The 22193-nt window shown below is 39.3% G+C and overlaps 2 protein-coding genes across 4 annotated transcripts; both read left to right on the top strand.

Moving 5' to 3' along the window:
- Positions 1 to 7117: 7117 nt before the first annotated feature.
- Positions 7118 to 17348, top strand: tlr18 (toll-like receptor 18). Of its 2 annotated transcripts, XM_080425441.1 has the most exons (5): positions 7118 to 7167; positions 10931 to 11054; positions 12224 to 13237; positions 14188 to 15370; positions 15593 to 17348. In XM_080425441.1, exons 2-5 carry the CDS (start codon positions 11029 to 11031, stop codon positions 16049 to 16051), a joined length of 2682 nt encoding a protein of 893 aa, XP_080281567.1. In that variant the 5' UTR covers positions 7118 to 7167; positions 10931 to 11028; the 3' UTR covers positions 16052 to 17348. The 2 variants fall into 2 exon arrangements, with proteins under 2 accessions (XP_080281567.1, XP_080281568.1); XM_080425442.1 differs by lacking the exon at positions 7118 to 7167 and having other exon boundaries at positions 10913 to 11054.
- A 2946-nt stretch (positions 17349 to 20294) lies between these two features.
- Positions 20295 to 22193, top strand: s100a1 (S100 calcium binding protein A1). 2 transcript variants are annotated; one of them, XM_080425484.1, is made up of 3 exons: positions 20295 to 20363; positions 21277 to 21425; positions 21702 to 22193. In XM_080425484.1, exons 2-3 carry the CDS (start codon positions 21285 to 21287, stop codon positions 21846 to 21848), a joined length of 288 nt encoding a protein of 95 aa, XP_080281610.1. In that variant the 5' UTR covers positions 20295 to 20363; positions 21277 to 21284; the 3' UTR covers positions 21849 to 22193. The 2 variants fall into 2 exon arrangements, with proteins under 2 accessions (XP_080281610.1, XP_080281609.1); XM_080425483.1 differs by lacking the exon at positions 20295 to 20363 and having other exon boundaries at positions 21203 to 21425.

Here is a 22193-nt window from a genome sequence, read left to right as displayed (position 1 = left end):
TGTGCAGTGAAAATTAATAAAGTATTCAAATGATGTATACACCTTGAGCATTTCATTTGTCTGAGATAGATGTATGTACTACTTTAAGCTGTCAGCGACCCTTCTGTAAAGTAAAAGTATCAATACTGCAATGTAGACACTCTGTTACAAGTAAAAGTCCGGAATTCAAAATTTACTTGAGTAAAGTACAAAAGTATTGGTATCAAAATGTACTTAAAGTACCAAAAGTAAAAGTACTAATTATGCAGAATGTCCCATTTCAATTTCAAATGTATACAAATCTGTTGAAAATAGCAGATCTACAAGCGATGCGACGCATTGTGAGCTTGTAGATCGGCTATTTTCAAATGACCGAAATGCATTAATAAAGTATTCAAATGATGTATACACCTTGAGCATTTCATTTGTCTGAGATAGATGTATGTACTACTTTAAGCTGTCAGCGACCCTAAATCTAATGTACTGTAGCTCAAACTGATTTAAAATATTGACAGCAGTGGTGGAAAAAGTACACAATGTTTTAAGTAAAAGTATAAATACTGCAATGTAGACACTCTGTTACAAGTAAAAGTCCGGAATTCAAAATTTACTTGAGTAAAAGTACAAAAGTACTGGTATCAAAATGTACTTAAAGTACCAAAAGTAAAAGTACTAATTATGCAGAATGTCCCATTTCAATTTCAAATGTATACAAATCTGTTGAAAATAGCAGATCTACAAGCGCATTGTGAGCTTGTAGATCGGCTATTTTCAAATGACCGAAATTTATAATAGGGCTGAAGTGGCTAATGTATGTTTTGTAATAATAATCAAAATCTACAAAGTAACTAGTAACTAAAGATTTCAAATAATTGTAGTGGAGTATTTGTCTCTGAGATGTAGTGGAGTAGAAGTAAAAGTATTGAACATTGGAAGTACTGCAGTAAAGTAAAAGTACCTCAACATTTTACTTAAGTACAGTACTTGAGTAAATGTACTTAGTTACTTTACACCACTGATTGACAGTAGACAAAATAGAAAGAGTAGCAGCTGTTTGATGACAACCCATATGATAAAATGATATTTTTTAACAATGAGTGTGTAAACAAAGTACAGCTAAAACTAGAAAATACTGCAAAGAACAAGGCTGCATGTGGGCCTACAAAATCAACTGTACTGTTTATAAACAGGCCTACACATATCACAAAATGGTTGATACATGGCCTGGGCATGATATGACACCAATGAAGGTCTAGCACCATCTACTGGTCAACACTCCAAGTTATTTACAATGAGCTGGAGGATAGGACACTGTAGGCTACTGTAAGTACTAAAGCTACTTCTACTGCTTTTACCAGACCGAATTTATTATATTTTGTTTTACCATTATTATTTTTAAAGGAACACTTCGCCCAAAAAATTGCTTATTTTCTATCAATTACTCACCCCACAAAGCTTGAATACACGTTTTTTTGGCGCATTCCTGAGCCAATAATCCCAATATAGGCTGACGCAGTGACGCTGCTGTGGTAGGAGACCAATGCAAAACTATATAAAAGAATAATAAAAACACCAAAACAACTCTCACTGAGAGGCCTATGATGATCCAGGTTCAAAGAGGATGTTTTAAATATAGAATTGCTCTTGCTAAGATTGGTATCCTATTAACTTCAGTTAGTCAAATATTGGATTATTGGCTCAGGAAAGCGACAAAAACAAAAACATCTTCATGTATTCAAGGCTTCATGGGGTGAGTAATTGAGAGAACATAAGAATTGTTTGGGATATTCCTTTAAGGTAGTAGTAACATCTGTAACTGAAAAGTCAGGGATTAGTCAGGGATTGGAAACTCACAACAGTCCAAATGTCTATCAACAGTCCCACCCTGTTCATTTGCAGTTTATTGTTCTGGGTTTGATGATGCACATCCCTGTCATGCTTATCACAACAAGACAGTTTCACAAGACAGCAAGCCACCAACAAAGAGGTACTGTAACATTGTGTTTGCATCTGTTTGTGTTTGCATTGCACAAGATTGCATTGCACAAGACAGGTCTCTTTGGGTAAAGGTTGGGTAAAGGCAGACGGCTTCACAATCAAAGTGGGTGACAATGTTATCACAAGAAAAGAGGAAATTACCTACCTAGGTTCCATTCTAGAGGCTAACCTTTCCAGTGATAAAATGGCAACAAGAGTAATCAAAAAAGTTAACGAAAGAACAAGTTTTGTGCATAGGATTTCCTCTCTGGTCAGTAAGAATACTTTGAGGACTCTAACAGGAGCCCTTCAACTATGCATGCACCTCATGGTACCACAACACCACAAAGGCCTTAAAAACAAGGCTCCAGACATCCCAAAACAAACTGGTGAGGCCACTTCTTGGCCTTACACCTACAACTGATCAAACCCCTGCTCACCTTGCTAGGGTTGGATGGCTCAGGGTTGAGAACAGAGTACAGCAACTTGCAATGGGCCTGTTCTACAAGATACACCACAACGAAAAGACACCATGTACCTGTCAAAGTACTTCAAAAACGTCAATGAAGTCCACAGTCACAACACCAGAGGAAGCTCCACTGATCAAGTCAAACCCAGATTTGGCACAATCAAGAGGTTGAATTTGTTCTCCTGCAATGCCACAAAAATTTGGAACGCTCTACCAAAAACCATAAAAGAAGTGTAAAACCTTACTCTCCTTCAAAACCGCCCTAAGAGTACCTACAGGGGGCTGCAATTCGAAACTGGCCCCTGTAAAAGGGAAGCCTAGCCCCCCCCCCCTCAAACTGTTTTTATGATGTTTTGCATAGCAGTGTATATCTGTCATTAAATGTCTCTATGAATTGAGTACACAGGACCCCAATGGAAACAAGCCATAGGCTTTCTTGGGTTTTAAATCCTCTTAACTGACCTTGTATTGAAATGTACTTTCAATCAATCAATCAATCAATCAATCAATCAATCAATCAATCAATCAATCAATCAATCAATCAAGTGACGCAGGATGTAAAGCCAGTGGTCTGCTTTTGCACCTACAGAAGTTTAGCACCTTTTTCTCTTTGATGAACTCATGCTGATTTTTTTCTCGCACATGGAAACGGTCAATGCTGCACTCCAAGACCACCAGTTGCACTTTGAAGATAGCGAGATGGTGGACAGACTCAGAGGAGACATCTCTTCGTGAAGGATGCCAACCATTTTGGGAAAGCACTACTGCTAGTTGAGTAGCACCTTCCTCTTAAATAAATAAATGTTGCAGAGGATCTCAGTTCAACCTACGCTCTACCCTCATTAGTAGCAGCTGGTTGTGCCCAACGTGCTATCGGTTCCCACGTCCACGGGGTTACGTGTCTGCTAAAACTACATTCGGGAGACAGAATGGCGTATCCTACTCTCCTCCCACTCCTGTGAGAGGCGTAGCCCTGCAGTGCTGTCCTACGAAGCAGTTTGTTACGAGCGCCCTGGGGCGCTAGTAACACCCATCGTAGCGAAATAGATCTATGAAAAGACCGACCGACCGACCGACCACACACACACACACACACACACACACACACACACACACACACACACACACACACACACACACACTTAATTTATATATGTAGTATATGTATATGTATATGTATGTATATATATATATATACATATATATATATATATATATATATATATATATATATATATATATATATATATATATATACATTTAAAACCGGAAGTACCGTTCAGTTTTTTTTTTTAACATGGGAGTGGATGGGACTTCCGGCGTCCGTACGGCAACTTGACGGACGCTTTACGGACATGTGTGGCTGTACCCAGAGAGTTCACTAACGCTCTGAACCAGGGCTACGCTGCTTTGTCCTCTATGCATGAACCCGAAGTTTACAAATTGTACTCTCACGGATGATCCGATCGTCTGATAAAAATATTAAGCATATGCCAAGTTAACTAAAGGTATATAAATGATGCTGAGCTAAACATGTTTCCTTAATTTCGAAGTTTTATAGTTAAACGTTATGATGAAAGTCCCCAGTTCCTCTCACAAAGTGACAGCTGTTGCGCTCGCCATGTTTATGAATGGTTAAAAAATCTTTTGAAACTAGCAGATCTACAAGCTCACAACGCTTCACAAGCTTGTAGATCTGCTATTTTCAAAAGATTTTAATACATATTAAATTTGGGAAATGGGACATTCTGCCTTTACTTTTGGTATTTTAAGTATATTTAATTTACTTGCATAATGGGGACACTTTAGTGTTTTATTTACCTTGCAGATATCACCTCACCGCTGTAATTTAATTCATAAATATATTATTCAAAAGTTGTATTTGGAGTGGACTGCTTCAGGACATCTGACAGTTGGCTCTGGTATTTTTATGATCCATTTCACTTTCGCAAAGGGTGTTTAAACTGCTGTGTAGCGTAGGACAGCACTACGTAGTTTACGTAGGCTTTACGTAGACTTCGTCCAGGAGGTGTTCAAGTGCATGCTGTCTCGCGAATGTAGTTTTAGCACACACGTAATGAGAACCTACGACGATGGTGCCTCCTGAAGCCAGTTTAGATGGCACGTTGGGCACACACAGCTGCTACTAACGAAGACAGTGCGTGGCGGGGTTGCTACTGCGCAGGTGCGTGGAGGCTCTTACGCAGCTTCTAGGCTGCGCATGAGCTCAAATTCGTTTGGGAAACCCGGCCATTATCACAACGACTCACATTGTGATGCATTGTGAGCTTGTAGACTCACTTTTGTTGAATGTTCACCTATTTCCGCCAAAGATTCATCTATTATGGCATCCCCAGAACAGGGATGCTAGGGTTCATGTCATCATGAATACACTTAACTAGCTGTTGTAAATGTGAAATGAATCTATATTGAGCAACTGCATGGCCCATTTGGCTATTTCTAACCGAAAAGGTTATCAGAAACTGTTGTTGGACTGTAGGTGAAATAAAGATTGTTTCCAAAAAAGCCACCACCTTCTTTAACTCTTTCCTTACATTATCTGCAGTGCTATGTGGTAGGCTACCATAAGCTAGTAGAGTTGAGTCGAGTCAAGCTGGTACCAAGCAGTGGAAAGTACGTTTGGCGTTATAGGGTTAAAACGGTTCCACTAATACATACCTGAAGTTAAGTTCAAGCGAGGAGATATTTTATTTCTTGCTGCCTTTCCCAGCAAGAAACTCCCCCTGCATTCCTGAGCAGTTGCTAACAGAGAGACCGACACACACAAACACACGCACGCACACGCGCACACACGCACACACGCACGCACGCACGCACGCACGCACGCACGCACACACACACACACACACACACACACACACACACACACACACACACACACACACACACACACACACACACACACACACACACACACACACACACACACACGCATCCATGTCTGCTTATGATAAGTACATTTGTGGCTTTTTTTAAGTGTAGTTCCTCAATTGGGCTTGCTTTCTAATGTTTTTTAAACCAGTGGTTCCCACATTTGTTTCATGTCAAGGACCCCCAGATTAATATGTATTTGTCCCCCATCTGAAATTTTGTGGTGCCAGGGACCCCCATACGAGATTTGTGTTGTTAAAATGTTTCAAGAATATTCAAAATATTTTATATCATAGCCTATATTTTATTAACATCTCCATAATATTTTTCCAATATTTTTTTAAAATAGCAGATCTACAAGCTCACAACGTGTTGTGTTGTGATGTGACACAGTGTGAGCTAGTTGATTTAGATATTAGTATTCAATCTATCTCTAATACAGACACTTGTCTGGACTCTTCATCAACCACAACAACATCTGGGTATTAGCTGTCAAACATGTAAAGATGTCAGGGTTATCACAAAGATGAAACATGTATGGAATGACACAGGAATGTTTGTAAATTCTCACTGAGGATACATGATATTTTGGCGTGCTATGTACATCCCTTTGTATGCATAACAGCCATTCAAGATGTGTGACAGTGTTTCAGTGATCTGTTCTGTGGTGTGGTGCAGGCAATGAGGGACCTGGGTGGTGGGAAACTAGATGGAAAGATTGAGTCTGGTGGGAAGGACTTCTAGTCTGGCTTTTACAGTGAATTTTTGTTTAGATAAAGTTTATTTCGGTCAATACAACCATACACCCATATGGCATTTCATACAATTAAAGAAAAAACAATTACAAACAAAAACAAAGCAGAACAAAACTGCTTGACCGAAAAGGCGTAGGCTGAAGCTAATAGCTTATAGCGCCTACCCTTCTTGCATTGAATAATCTATTAAAAACTGAAAATCTATTATTTATACTCAAACATTGAAAAAGAAAATATTCCTTTGCTATATAAATCTAAATATATATATATATATATATATATATATATATATATATATATATATATATATATATATATATATATATATATATATAATATTTCCAAGCTATACAAAACAGAAAATCAATCACATATCAATCATTGATAATACTTCTATACTTCAAATAATTGCTTAATTCCACATCACTATATTTACTATAGCAACGTATATAATTATCCTATCATATTATATTAATATATTTCATTACCATTTTAATGTTATACATTTTCTTAAATTTGCCAATAGAACTACATATTTTTAAATCATTTTCACAGTTATTCCATATTTGAATTGCTTTTGCAGAGACACATTGTTTTTTTATATTTGTTCTGGCCTTAGTTACCTTAAGCATATTTGCTCCCCTCAACCAATACCTGGTTTCTTTAGCTTCAAACAGCCCCTGAATGCAGATCGGGAGCTGATTATTGTGCGCCTTGTATGCCATTAGCACCGTTTTTAAGTGAACTAAATCCTCGAATTTTAGGGTATTTAATTTGATAAAAAGTTTATTAGTTGGTTCATAATAATCTGTTCTAGTTATTATTCTTATAGCTCTCTTCTGTAATATGAATATTGGGTTTGTGTTAGTTTTATATGTGTTCCCCCATATTTCCACACAATAAGTAATGTAATGAATCACACACACACACGCACGCACGCACGCACGCACGCGCACACAGATTGGAGGAAAATAACAAAGTATGTGACGGCTGCATGCATTTGGCCCGCCCATCTAATGCTGAGTCACTTCTCACAGTGTGTTTATGTGAAAGTGTGTTGTGAAAAGGTTACATCTCTCATCAGAGAAGCTTTAGGTAAGTTCTGAGGAGTTAATTATTTTTTTACCTATGTAGCCTTTTTTATAGTATTAGGCTACTGTATGATGCTGTGTGCCATAAATAATCAACACGTTACCATGTTTGTGTTAAAATAGTATGTTTAATAGTAAAACACTGACTTTTGGAGGTACACGTACCTCAAGGACTGTTAATAGAACAATTTGTCATCTTTGATTAACAGTCAGCCGTAGCACTATTCATTCAACTTAGGTATAGGCAGAGTTTTACAGTAAGAGAGCAGGGCTGTGTATGGGACAAGGAGGCTGCTACAACAGGTACCTTTGGCTGATGCAGGAATCAAATCTCTGCTTTAGCATCTGGTGACATAACATGATTATAGGAAAAATCATTGAATGGGAATAGTTTGGGGAACAACACAGTAAGATCTGAGTGTAAAGATTGACCCAAAAGGGGTCTCTCCACTATCACATGTTACTCGATCCAAACTAGAGGCAAGTGCTGGGGAGTAGTTTCACTACTAGTGCTGTATTTGAGACAGAGTCCTAACTGAGACCAGAATAACGTGAAGCCTATTTGAAAATAGATTATTAACAGTTTATTGATAAGCTTGTCAATATGCTATTTTCGCTATTTTCTATGTTCACCTATTTTCGTGCTCAGAATAGGGATGCTATGGTTCATGTGGTTCATGTCGTTAACTTCTTCCAGTGTGAGGTAATTGGTAGCTTGCAAAACTTTGGGTACAGTTGATAGTTGCACACAGGATGTGAGCAAGAGGAATTGTTTTGTGTATTCTCTTTCTGTGATTTACCTTTTTTTTAAATGTGTTATTATGTTTACAACATAGATACAAAGGTCATAAACAAATATTGGTGGAAATCTTACATTAGGCTGACAGCATGACCTGGCGTCAAAATGTCCAGAAAATGAGATAGACTTGCAGCTGTAACACATCAGTGAACACACAATGCAAAGCACATTAGTAGGTGACAAGTCTGTTGTCACACTATTGTGAATGCATTTGGTGGGCAAAAGCAAGAGGACTGCCAACAGACGTCAATGAAAAATGCTGGCTACAAACAACTACTGTATTATTGACTGTTGGGTAAATAACATAGGTAACGATGAAGCACTGAAAATCCCTTCATGACGCCAACCACAGGACATTAAAGAGAGATACGAGTGTAATCAATGATTAAGTCATTCTCTTTCAGGGACAACAAGTCAAAGCACCTGCAAATTCACGTCACAGAATGACGCATAGAGTTTGGACAGCTGATGATATCTAATCATGCATACAGTAAATCATACATCATACAATGAAAGCCCAGCTCATAATTGCAACATGTCACTATCTGGTTGACGCTGTCCCCCAATCGGCTCTGTGCACAACTCCCAGTTTTCAGAAGGTGGCATACCCATTATCTTATTAACATGTTTGATTAACAGTATGGCAGTACAGTAAAAAAAAAAGCTATGCTAAACCACTGAGCTTTTTGGGCTATTAGACATCTAAAATACGTCTAAACAGCTAGGCTAAAACCGGGTTATAACTGGTCTAACAGTGAATGTTTTTCAATGTCTAGGCTAAGCCTAGACATTGAAACAACGCCATTTCAACTGCTATATATAGACGGTCTATATATAGACGGTCTATATATAGACACTTAAAGGTTAGGGTAAGGCTAGAAGTTCAAAAAACTTTCACTATTAGACCAGCTATAACCCGGTTTTAGACAGACGTCTAATAGCCGACTATGGCTCACTGGGAGGATAACACAAAAAGACCAGGGGGACTTGTTTCCATTGTGGTCCATTGTACTCAATTCAGAAAACAAGACATAATACATATAATATACATATAAGTAGCAACACCATTAGCAGCAAAATACTGTATATATTTATAGAAAAAAGAGGGGTGGGGGCGAGGGGCAGAGGATGCCACTCCTACAGGGCTCCTTCATGGAGCTCGCTGAGGGAGTGCGTTGTTCGGCTCTCTGGGATAAAGCTGGTAGGGGATAGAATTAGACTAACCCTAAGTCCAATAATAATTTGAGGATAGCCATGTTTTTAGATCAGTTTTAAATGTGGATGGGGAATTGAGATGTTTAATGGCTGTTGGTAGGGCATTTTTGGAGGCAGTACAGTAGAATGCATTTTTCCTCATGTAAGAACCTCAAGACTCAAGAATTGAATAGCATATAAAATCTAAACCAATTTTAGAGTTACATATATATATGCTTCCAAAGTTGTCCCTGTCACTACCAACTGGTGTAGATAGTAAACCAGGGGTGGGTGTGTATATTACGCAGGTCAAATGAGTTTTACTGTCAAACGACACCATTTCCTGTTACAATAGGCTATTGTACAATTAGACAATTGACAATTCACTCTTTGTCAGGACATATTGAATTTGGTCAGGTGATGAACAAGATACCATCACTTCCTTAAGTGAGGTTCAGCTGACAATGGTCAGTTCTGTGTGTTTTCACATGGCTTTACTCGTGATGCCTAAAAGTCATTGTTAGCTGCTAAGTTTAATCTATTGAAACATGGGGTCTTTGTAAACTATCATTGTAAGCTATCTTTGAATGCATTCCCAGTTCATGTACTCCTGGGGCTTCAATTGTTTAGCAGGCACCAGCAGGTTATACGGTTGAGTTAAGGACAAAGCTGACACAAAAATAGTCAATGTATACAGCATGTGTATAATGCCTATAATGTCTTGTACATGAGGGACTTGAAGCTAGGGTAGATTCATGTTTACCACAAAATGCCTCAGGCAGTGAGTGAGTGCACACATTCCTCTGTTGTAGATAAAGACTTCCAATAAGCGACTGCATAGACTGGAAGGAAATAGTTTAATGTTTAAACATACTTCACATTTATTAACTGTGACTCATCTGTTAATCTCTCTCCAATTTAGATCAAGATGCAGAAGGACAATATATACTGTGGTTAATGACTAAACAACTCAGTTCATGAACTCAAAAGGGTTCTGCGTACATAATAGGTTAAAAATAGACATGGTTAGAATCATGGCTACTTTAGTTTTAGCTAATCAGCTGTAATGGAAAGGTCACAGTTTTGACTTCACAACAACTACTGAATTGTGTCCTGTTCAAGTGTCTAATTAATTAATAACTGCTCATTCATGACTCTTTGCTTAGGTTACTACTCCCTGTACTGTACGCCTTAAAATAAACTTAAAGGGCTTGGAAATAATTGTATTCATGTTCAAATATGTATGATTAGAAAACAATATTGCAACATCATTCTACAATATTGAGCTTCATATGAGGCAATAATATGAATGTCTATCTTATCTATTGTTAGCTTCCAGGAACGCCTGTATATTGTTTGCCTGATTATATTATATGGCTGAATCATTATCTTATTTTTCCTCCTTTTAAGTGGCATCACTGTTGTGTTTTTTATATAACCAGGAAGGAGGATACATTTATGGCCAATTCTGCATATACAGTACAGAGGTTAAAAGTAATGGTTCATGGAATATTATGGGGAATCTTGTCATTAGATAACTGCAGACTGTTTTCCTGTAATTGCCTTCACACATTTGTGGGCGGGGCCTATTTCTTACAAACAAAGCCATATCATGACATGCACGCAACATCCAATCATTCTCAAATTGTCATTGCATGGTAAGGGTCCTCTATAGATTGCACCTCCAAAACCACTTTCACTTCTGTCCATAAGGGGCATCACAAAAACGAACAGTTGCACCATCTGTCGTACAAACTCTATTTTCTCCCCACAGCTTCCTCATGTCCTGACAGCTGCAACCCACGACTGACACAGCCCTGGGTAGGCAACCAGGCCTGGCGGAAATCTGCACTCGGGGAAGCACTTTTCTAGATGATTAATCATTATCACCCTAATAGGTAACACATGTCGTTCCTGCACCCATCATTACAGTTTTACATGTCATACAGTCATTAAATATAATGATCCATGAGGATAAACACGGAAACGGCTGTATGTCTTCACGGCACATATCCGCCAAGATGTAAATATTTACTCAACTCTTGTCTGGACTGGATACAAGTCTACTGGAGTTTGCTCAGCATGGTTATAAAAGGTGACATAGTGTCCATGTGAGCACCAGTAGTTTTGACCTGGTGACATAAATCAGTTCTCAGTTAGGAGGGTAGCAGACTTTCATTGAGAGTCTTGAGCAGTTGACGCAGTCTTGAGAGGGTAAGTAGATTACAAAGCAGAATTTACTGTAACATCCTCAGTATTTAAGGGTCGTCCACAACAAGAATGATATCTATAAAGATAACTATGAGTGATGTGTTTACATTACGCTCTGTAAATTCTAATGGATTTTGATTGGCTGTAAGTGTTTCTTATCGTTTATGGGGGATTTCTTTTTTGCAGCATACTGTAGTTTACTGATACTGTATGCTATGCACTGTCTACCACCCTTGCTGGGCATGTGAAGGACTGTCGTGCCTTTTACAAGTGTGTCATAATGCAAAAGGCACAATCACTTTATTGTACAGCAGCATAATCCTCTTTAATCTAATATGTGATAACTGCTACTGGAGAGGCAGTCCTGGCAATGTTGTTGCCCAAGTTGGCATCATGCCGTTCTTTCAGTAGTGTTCCTGTGGCACCCTGATGTGTACCTGATGATGTCACCTATGCCAAGGGCTGTCACTGAAGAGAACTGCTGCTCCAAATTTTGGTTAATTTAACACATTCAGAATTACAGTAAATTCACACACTGGATTTTACTACAGTACAGTATGTAACTCATCAATTCTAAAAAATCGTGTTTTTAGCTCCCCTTTTTGCTTCAGCTATGTTGCTATGTTTTAGTTGTGTTGTTATCATTATCATTATTATTATTATTATTATTATGGAATTGTCAGTCCATTCCTTGGTGCTACTGTGGTATAAGATATTAGAGATCACTTCACTGTGATTTTATTTGTCGTTACCACACTGGAAGAACGTTTCAGTAACAACGTTCAAGTATGGCTTCAAGCAGAGAACTATAAAGATAAGGCAAAACTTAATTTCACTCTGTCTTGTTTCCTTACAGTTCCATTATGATGGTATTCTATTTGATGGGCTTCAGCACTCTAATGCTTCGAGCTCTCGCCTCTCCACCAGCAATCCCATCATCATCATCAGCAGCAGCAGAATCCTCTCCCAGCCCAATGGGACCCTGTCAAATCTACAACTTTGGCCGCTCTGCAGACTGCCTTGGAAAACAACTTGACCATGTTCCATGGAGACAGTTTCCTTCCACGCTGGAAGAGATCAATCTCTCCTACAACCATCTTCAAGCTGTCCGAGCCAATGACTTCCTTCACCTCCCTCACCTCCGTGTACTTCATTTGGAGTTCAATAACATTTCCCGTATTGATGACAATGCGTACAAGTACAATCCACTACTGGAGTATCTTAACATCTTCAACAATTCCCTGCAGGAAATTCCTGCCACAGCTCTGAAGCCCCTGTTGAACCTGAGGGAGCTCTACATGTCAAACAACCTTTATAAACATGCTACTTTGGCTGATGGCTTCTCCAAATTTATCAAGCTCAAAGTGCTCTCCATGGGCGGCCCTCTCGTAATGGGTTTAAAGAAAGGCGACTTCCAGCCCTTGAGGAACATAACGTTGCATGGTTTTGCTATTAAATGCTCATCCAATCTGAGCTACTATGAAGCTGGGAGCTTGGAGGTTATCCATACAAGCCAGATGGGTTTTGATATGGCGATAGATCAAAGGCCTTACACTCTCCCTTTGATGCTACATGACCTTGCCAACAAGACCTTCAGTGTCATTCAGTTTCGGAACCTCTTTGAGTTCATGTACTACAAGGGAGATGAAGACATTTTCCAGGGTCTACAATATATTACAGCATCTCAGCTCATCTTTCACAGGGGTAAATTCAATGAGAATCTCCTGAGGATGGCTTTGTTGAACTTACAAGTAACTCCTATCAAGAGGCTAAGACTGCAGTATATTGACTTTGCTCGTTCGCCCACCTTTGTTGATGATGGAGCAGATTCAAGTATAACAGACCTAGCACTGGACAAGCTAGATCTTTGGTAAGAGCCATCTATCTTTATGGCTTCTATGCATTGCGCACCATTTTAAAATAGAGGAAATTAAAGTACCATTCCAAATTGAGATATCCATCATTTACACAATAGCCATAAAAGAGCGAAGTGCAAGTAATCAAAACCATAAAGATAACAAAGCTATATAGTAAATGAGGATTCAAAATGAGCTGTTGCAAAAGTACTGTATGTTTTATGGAGTGATTTAAAAGATGATACTAACTTAAGTAGCCTAATTTCCTCAGGCAAGTGGTGATTCCCAAGGCCCAAAGCACTAGTACTACCCAGATCCACACTTGTTACTGTGTGTTAGCCCTGTCCCTGCACTGGATTACCCAGGCCCTAATCTCTCAAGACAGATTTAGAGCTCCGCAGCTGAATCAGTCGGCAGCTACCATTACAACGTGTAGAGTTTGTTAGTAGGAATGAAAACAGAGACGCACCACAGGAAGAGGAGGGCTGAAGGCGAGTGAACGGGCTGACATCCGGTCTCTATACACGATCGCATGTTTTTTCCATTTTTTTTTGCTGATGGGTTCCCAGATTGCCAAGGCCCTGACAGCAAATACTCCTGTAACTCCTTAGTCTTTAGCCTAGACTCCAGAACAGACCCTCGCCTGAAGCTCTCATGCAAAGCATTGGCTCTGTATGTGCTATTGTAGCGTCGGCCGGGGCGGGGCGAACCCGGGATCCCTGGATCCGAATGCGCGTACGTTACCAGTCCGCTAAAGAGCCAGGCTTTAAAGATATCGAATGATGCAATGCATGTGATAAAAAACAAAAACAAAACTGATATGCAGTGTTTAGAAATAGAATTCATTACAATCTTTATTTTCATATTCTGCAGCTGCAGCTGAATATGCATATGCAGCTAATTATAATAAGTGACAAAGATATAACCTTTTACAGTTTTTGAGGATTGTTTTCCTGTTTTGTAGGTATATCAGCAACCCTGATGTGCTACGATTTGATTGGCGCTTCACCTGGTTCAACAAAGTCAGAGAGCTGTCTATTCAATACGTGTACTTCAATTCTGTCCCTTGTGATGCCTGGGATGAGATGGGAGGTGTGCAGCATCTGGATGCCTCCAATAATCGATTGGTGGATACAGTACTATTCAACCAAGGATGTGATTACAAGACCAAAAGGCTAGGTCTTCGCAGCTTCATCCTAAGCTACAACAGTCTGTCCAGTCTGAAAGACTTGTCATCTGTGTTAGAAATGTTCCCACGGCTGCAAGTGATGGATATAAGCCACAACATGCTTGGTTCTGCTGGACAGAGTCAGGACTGTGTCTGGAAGCAAAACATCACTCGGGTAATTGCTAACAACAACAAATTTGACAGTGAAGGACTCCTGTGTCTGCCCACAACAGTGCGTTACCTAGATCTCTCCCACTGTGATCTCAATGAGCTTAACATGAGATACTTTGAGAAAGCCACTGAACTTGAAGAACTTTTGCTGACAGGGAACAAGATCAAATTTATTCCTTCTCTTTGGAAAAGTCCCTCTTTGCAGGTGCTGGCCCTGGATGATAATTCGTTTGGTCTTGTTAGTATACAATCCTTCCAGCTTATGCCTCGACTCTCTCAGCTGAGGGCAGGGAACAACCCTTACCACTGCACCTGTGATCTTCACACCTTTATCCAGGACACACTGTCCAAGGGGAATGTCAATCTTACAGACTGGCCTGAGAAATATAAGTGTTACCACCCAGAAGCTTTGCGCGACACAGTCATTTCCAATTACTTCCCAGGCCGTGTGGCTTGTGACATCAGGCTTGTAATTGTAATCTGTGTTGCTACCACGGTGGGCGTGGTCCTGATACTAATGCTGATTTGTTACATTTTTGAAGTTCCATGGTATACCAAAGCCACTTATCAGATCATCAGGGCCAAATACAGGGCTTACAAGGAAAAGGCAGCAGGCCAATCAGAGGTCTACGCTTACCATGCCTTCATATCCTATAGCCACTCTGACGCAGACTGGGTGAGGGACCAGTTGTTGCCTTGCCTGGAGAACAACAAAACCCCATACCGTCTCTGTATTCACGAGAGGGACTTTATGCCGGGAAAGTGGATCATCGATAATATCATTGAAAACATCGAAAACAGTCATAAGGTAAGAGCGGATAGTTTAAACTTTAAACTGAATAGAATACTTTAGAAGAGTGATTTAGATATGATTTCCAACAACAATTATGCAAAAATTGAGGAATAGCATGGCTCAGAATTCTTAGTTCTTGTGTGGTAAATCGGTTCAACAAAATAGTTTAAAAAAAATAATCAAGACAATACTAAAGTCTGTTTGCATATTCCTCAAGTTTTCTTCCTCTATCTGCAGGTTATCTTTGTCCTCACACATGACTTTGTGAACAGTGAGTGGTGCAACTATGAGCTCTGCTTTGCCCAGCAGAAATCTGTGGGCAAGACTTTCAGTGATATCATCCTAGTGGTAAAGGAGCCTATTGATGCCCACTCTCTGCCCAACAAGTACTGTAAGCTAAAAAAGATGCTGAATAATAAGACTTACCTGGAGTGGCCACAGCAAGAAAAACAACAGGCATTCTTTTGGGCACAGCTGAGGAGTGTTCTGGGCAAACCAACCCTGCCAAGAGAAAGGACGCACAGTGTTAGGAGCAGGGCCTCCTCACTGGGTGCAGTGTCAGTGAAAGAGCCCCCTCTGGAGGACAGGAAGACAGAAATTGCCACAGCCAGTGAAGCTGTAGAGGTAGAGATGCATAATGAAGTTATACACAACATTGCCGAGTTGTACAATCAGAACGCAATCCCAGTCACATGAGGACAAATGAAGCTATGATTGCATGATGCTTCCTCAAACACTGTCTACGTAAATGATAGGCCGAACTGAACTCTCATCAGTTCCATGGCAAGATTGTCGTGGCAACAATTTGGGAGCAAAAGCCATAGCATCTCATTATGATGATAAAGAAGAACACGATACCTCCACTGTACCGGCGCACAGCATTCTGTCACGTTACCCCAGAGGGCTGAGGAGATGCCCTTGCCCTCCACTCCGCGTGCCCTCTGAGAGACACCAGGCTGAGAGGGGTCCCTGCTGACAGGCACTGAAAGGCCACAAACTCAACGGCACCAATGAGATATCCCATGTCGCACTCTGGATAACAAGCACGGTGCACAAGAAAGATGTGGTGACAGGTGTCATGCTGTGAGGGGACCATATTCCATTACAGCCTTGGACCTCAGAGCTTTGAGATCACAACTAAGCCAGCCGTACTACAGGACAAGATGTGCTGTGTCAAATCAAAGGGCACACAAGTCATCATATCGAGAATACTGAATGTGTGACAGGGCAGGTCAAAGGCTTTAATATGGTTGGGAATTGTCGGATTACAAGATGCATGCATGGGCTGATCACTAAATGAAATTTGGAGACATGGAGAGTAATACTGTAGCTTAATTTATAGTCCATCGTATGACAGTGCCGCGTGCTGACAATATGATCTGCAATTGTTCGTGCACAGCACAGCAGTACGATGAAGTATAATCCAGGTTTAAAGCAAAGTCTTTTGTCCGGCAGAAACCAGCTAACTCCATATTTCCGCTTTTGCATTTTTCCCAATAAATCAGTGCTATTGAACACCCTTTATGTCCGTGTGTTGATTCAAAATATATTGAACCAATGAAAAGTATTAAGAAGTGCTTCTGACAAAACCAGCTAACTCCATTGGATCCTCAAACTTTCTGCTAAACCAGCTAAGTCCAGCAAAGGGGGGTGGAGTTAGCTGGTTTTGCTGACTCCAGGCTCCACCCCCTTTTGACCTCCAACCTCATTATGAGCATGGAGGTCCATTTAGCTGTTCTTATCAATGATGAACAAACCCTCCTAACTCCACGTTTTGTTTTGTTTTTGTCATTTCCTGAAAATTTTACATTTTGGAGTTAGCTGGTTGCTGCCGGACAGCAGAGATATGTAAAAAATGTATCCTTATAAATAGATCATGTACTTTTGTTAAACCTTTTTTATTAGTTATTTCTGTATATTCTGCCCTCTTACAATTCATAAAGGTAGCCTATAGGTCTAAAACCATGTTCAAATTCAAATAAAATGACTGTGGTACTAAAGTATCTCAAATAAACAATCATGTCCAGTCTACTGGACATCCTTACAATGGCTGATCTTATCTCATTATTTAAAAAAAAAGCAGCCCAGATAAGGGGTGGGGTGGGGTGGGGGGAGTGGCCATTATGTATATATATATTGTTGTATGTCTGATATACTGTCACTGTATATTCCCTGTACTTTATTCATTTTGAATGTCAATTATTTTCTCACCCATTGCTTTGGAATTGGCAGTGTATAGAGTATCCATGTCATCATTGAATTTGAAATTGGAGACGGAGGGAGGGAGAGAGAGAACACATACAATACAGGATATTTATATCACATGCTTACTTTGGATCATCAATTACATATTAACAAAATAAATAGAATCACGTTCATGTGCAAGAGTGTATTAGGCCTATGCTAGTTGACTAGATTATTTTATTAAAATCACATAATTGCATAACAATATGATGCATTTAACAGATTAGAGAGGGTGTGAGGAATGGATATACAAATAGGTGCCAACATTACGTTCTAACACAGATCGTTTAAGTAGCTTTGGTTTCCTATACAAAAGAGAAAGCCCTTTTAATTCAACAAAGCCATCTCATCAAGTTCCCATTGGTCGGTTTTGGGGAACTGATATAGACAAATGATTTGATCTGGCCTGGGCTCTACATGTTGTCAAAGAAACTGATACCTAATCAAGACCAAAACCAGGCAATATGATTAACTAACTAGAAAAAGTGCTCCTCGGAGCACAAGTCTCCGCCAGGTCAGGTAGGTTATTATGGCCTCCTGGTGGCGCTATAATAGGCCAATGTGAAAAGGGTGCCATTTATTCCTAGGCTGTGCACGGCAATCGGACACTGCATGCATGATTTGAGGCATTTTGTTCTAAAAATGTGTTTTGCTAATTTTGACCTGCTGGTGGCGCTATAACATGCCAATGTTAAAAGGGTGGCATTTGTTCCTCAACGTAGTGCAAATGTGCATTCAAAGTTTCACCACAATCGGACGCTGCGTTCATGATTTGCGGCATTTTGTTCAAAACGGGCCACTCCTGCAAACATTACATGTCAATGTTAGCCAATCAGGATGGAATATGAAAAATCAAACAGATTCGTCTTGATCACATGACTATAGAGATCATGTGTACCTATTTGCGTGAAATTTGGATCAAATCTGAAGGCTTAATATCAAAAAATGTGTTTTACATAAGTCTGCCTCCTGGTGGCGCTATAAAAGGCAAATGTGAAAAATGCAGGGCAAAGGTTTTTCCTTGGCCTCTAGAGAGTGTGCATACAAAGTTTTACACTGATCGGTGCAGTTATAGGTAAAAACACGAATCGGCCTGTTACAGCGCCACCATGAGGCTGATTTGAACATTTTTAAATGGCATTTCTTCCTCTGCCTAATGGGAATGTGTGAGCAAAATTTCATGGAAATTGCATGCTGTGTTCATGATTTGAGGCATTTTGTTCGAAACGGAGTACTCCTGCAAACTTTGAAAGCCAATTTTTGCCAATCAAGATGGAATATGAAAAATCTGAAATTAGCCGTTTCTTCTAATGACTATAGAGATACTGTGTACCGATTTGGGCCAAAATCTGTAGGAGTACTGTCCAAAAATGTGTTTTGCAAAAAGCGGCCCCAAAATTTGGGGCAGAGGTTCTGCTCTGGCATCCAGGGAGTGTGTGTGCACAGTTTCTCTGAGATCAAGCCAACGGTGCCAGAGATTAGCTGTACACAAAATGACAGAATGACGGACGGACACACGGACACACACACGGACACACGGACGGACGGACAGGGGCGAAAACATACTCTCTCGCCATGCCTTTCGGCCTGGCGGAGACAAACATGTTTGTAATATAGTTTTTCATTAGATTAATACTGGAGTAGTCACTATACACCTCAAAGATCATGAAGCAGATGTTTAGGCAGACAATTATTATTAATAATAACAATAGGCTAATAATAATTATTAGCCTATTAATAATTAATAATATCATCATAATAATAATAATTATTATTATTATAAACATTTCAACATATTCAGTAAGCAAGTGGAGTAGGCTATTTATAGCCTACGTGGAGGATTGTTGAATTGAATTTAAAGGTTGTTAATTATCAAAGCTAAACCAAAAGCAAAATGCAGATCCCATCCCACAGGTTGAGATCAGGGAGTTAACTTCACCATGTTCCTCTGAGGGGTCATAATCTTCCACGAATCCTGCATAAATGCCAGATGAGGCAAGTCATTTGATTGCCTTTAGCAGTGGTGGAAAAAGTACTCCATGTTATACTTAAGTAAAAGTATCAATACTGCAATGTAGAAATACTCTGACAAGTAAAAGCCCGTAATTCAAAATGTACTTGAGTAAAATTACTAAAGTATTGGTGTCAAATGTATTTAAAGTACCAAAAGTAGAAAGTACTCATTATGCAGAATGTCCCCATTTCACAAGTTTTCAAATTAATAAATGTATTAAAAAACATTGAAAATAGAAGATCTACAAGCTCACAATGCATCCATCATGATATGATGCATTGTGAGCTTGTAGATCTGCTATTTTCAAATGGCCAAAATGTATATAGGGTTGAAGTGGTTAATGTATGTTTTGTAATAATAAAAATCTACAAAGTAACTAACTAAAGTTTTAAAATAATTGTAATGGAGTAAAAGTATAATATTTGCCTCTGAGATGTAGTGGAGTAGAAGTAAAAGTACTGAAAATTGCTAATTTAAGTAATTTAAAAATACCTTCAAAAGTGTACTTAAATACAGTACTTGAGTAAATGTTCTTATTTACTTTACACTATTGGCCTTTAATTGGTCAAGTGGTTTCACCTGTGGTGCATCATCATGGCTGCAGGTGTGGATGTTCATGTTGAGCCAGAGGGAGGCGCCTCATAGTAATTTATAGCAGCTGAGGTGAGACAGCTCCAGAGTCACAGTGTAATTGAAGGTTGAAGCCACGTCTTATTCTGAACCCTCTCACAACCGTTAACAGACGTCCAGGTGAGTTTACTACAATATTTGGACTGATATTAACAGATGTAGCCTATTTTAAAACGAAAGCAAAACTAAAGTAAGTAAAACTTTATGTTCAGGCTATATGCTTCAGTGGAAAATGTAAGGTCATATCATACCTGCAGGATGTCGATGTCTTGAAATTCCAAGAGAGAAATGTGTAGGCTATAATGGTCAAATTATAATGTATGTCAAGCTTTTTTGAAATCTTGACTATAATGAGTTTGAGTAGCCTTTCAATTCATGTCCATCATTATCAATGTCGTGTGCATTATTGATGTAAGCATTCAGTGGGCTACTGTCTGGACATGCCAATGCAATGTCAGTAGGCGGTGAGACACTTTCTCGTTCTGGAGTTAACTTAATCCGCTATACCGAGTGTGGCTGCAACAGCTAATTGATGTAAATTTAAGTAAGCTGTGGTCCAAAATCCCATTTATATGCCACTAGCATACGTAGCATTAATGCTTGCCCTGCGGGGGGCGGTGGCTATTGTCCAGTGAAATGACTCAGCTCCCCTGTAGCTGCTTCTCATGTATCTGTTACTGAATAGAAGGGCAACGGGTTCATGTGTTGGGCCAATACCTAGATCAATTTAAATTTGCTTTCAGTTTAAAAAACGACAATCTACACATGATCAGTCATTACAAAGTGGATTGTTTCTAGATCACTTTCTTCTATGCCTTTTTATTTATTCTGATCCTGGCATAAGGGCCTCAGACTGTAGGTTGAAGCTTTTCTTTTTCTTGCAGTATTGCAACTGTAGTGTAATATTCTACTGCAGCTTGTGGTTTACAACAAATTGAGTCTATTCCTCTAGTGTGTTAGTTACCTATGTTCTATTGTGCCAGTGTCTTTGTGTGATTGATGGGTCAATCTGCCCCTGGAATATTCTTTCCAGAACAGAAAATGCCTTCCCAGTTGGAAATGGCCATGGAAGGACTCATCAAAGTGTTTCACTCCTACTCTTCAAAAGAGGGTGATAAATACAAGCTGAGTAAAGCGGAGCTGAAGAGTCTGTTGCAGGGGGAACTAGGTGACATCATGTGTGTAAGTATTCCTACTTGTTTCTTCATTCAAAAAATAAAACCCCTTTCACAATTCTTTGGGTACCTGGTGAGATGCTAATCACACACTTAAGTTGTCATAGTTCTTATAACTTACTTTAGGTAATTGTTTTGTATAAACTACATGTGATTTGAAAATTGTCATTGTCTACTGTAAAACATGACATAGCCCAGGAAGTGAAAATAAATGTCTGTTAAGAAGCAGATGATTGTATTTGCTGAATAGCACATGCCATATTAACTTTATAACTTCTTTTAGGCCAGCAAGGACCCATTGGTGGTGGAGAAGATTATGACTGATCTGGATGAAAACAAAGATGGTGAAGTGGATTTTCAGGAGTTTGTCGTTCTGATCGCTGCACTGACTGTGGCCTGTAATGAATTCTTTATAGAGAATTCTTTATAGAGAGTCTACACAACTGATTGCCTACCCCAGCAGTGACCTCAGATTTCGTGTACTTTAATTTATAGCCAAGAAAGCACTGGAAAGAAATGAACGGCACTATTTTGATACTTGTCAATTATATTATGGACCTGAATGTTAAAATGGGTACATTTATATACACTGCATAGAGGATTAGAAGCCTGTCCTGTTTGAAAAGCAACTGGGGAAACTGGTCTGAAATGTCTGTATTTTCAAATATTGATATTTTATAATATACCCTCATAATATACCCTCATGTTTCATTTTTCTCTTAGCAACTAGTTGTTTTTGTGAAACCCTACAGCTTCTCCAAGTATTAAATTAAAC

The sequence above is a fragment of the Gymnoscopelus braueri genome (assembly GCF_963280865.1).
Source record: "Gymnoscopelus braueri genome assembly, chromosome: 4".
Taxonomy (NCBI): domain Eukaryota; kingdom Metazoa; phylum Chordata; class Actinopteri; order Myctophiformes; family Myctophidae; genus Gymnoscopelus; species Gymnoscopelus braueri.
Note: the sequence above shows the minus strand (reverse complement) of the source record. Positions and strands in the feature narration are given on the sequence as shown.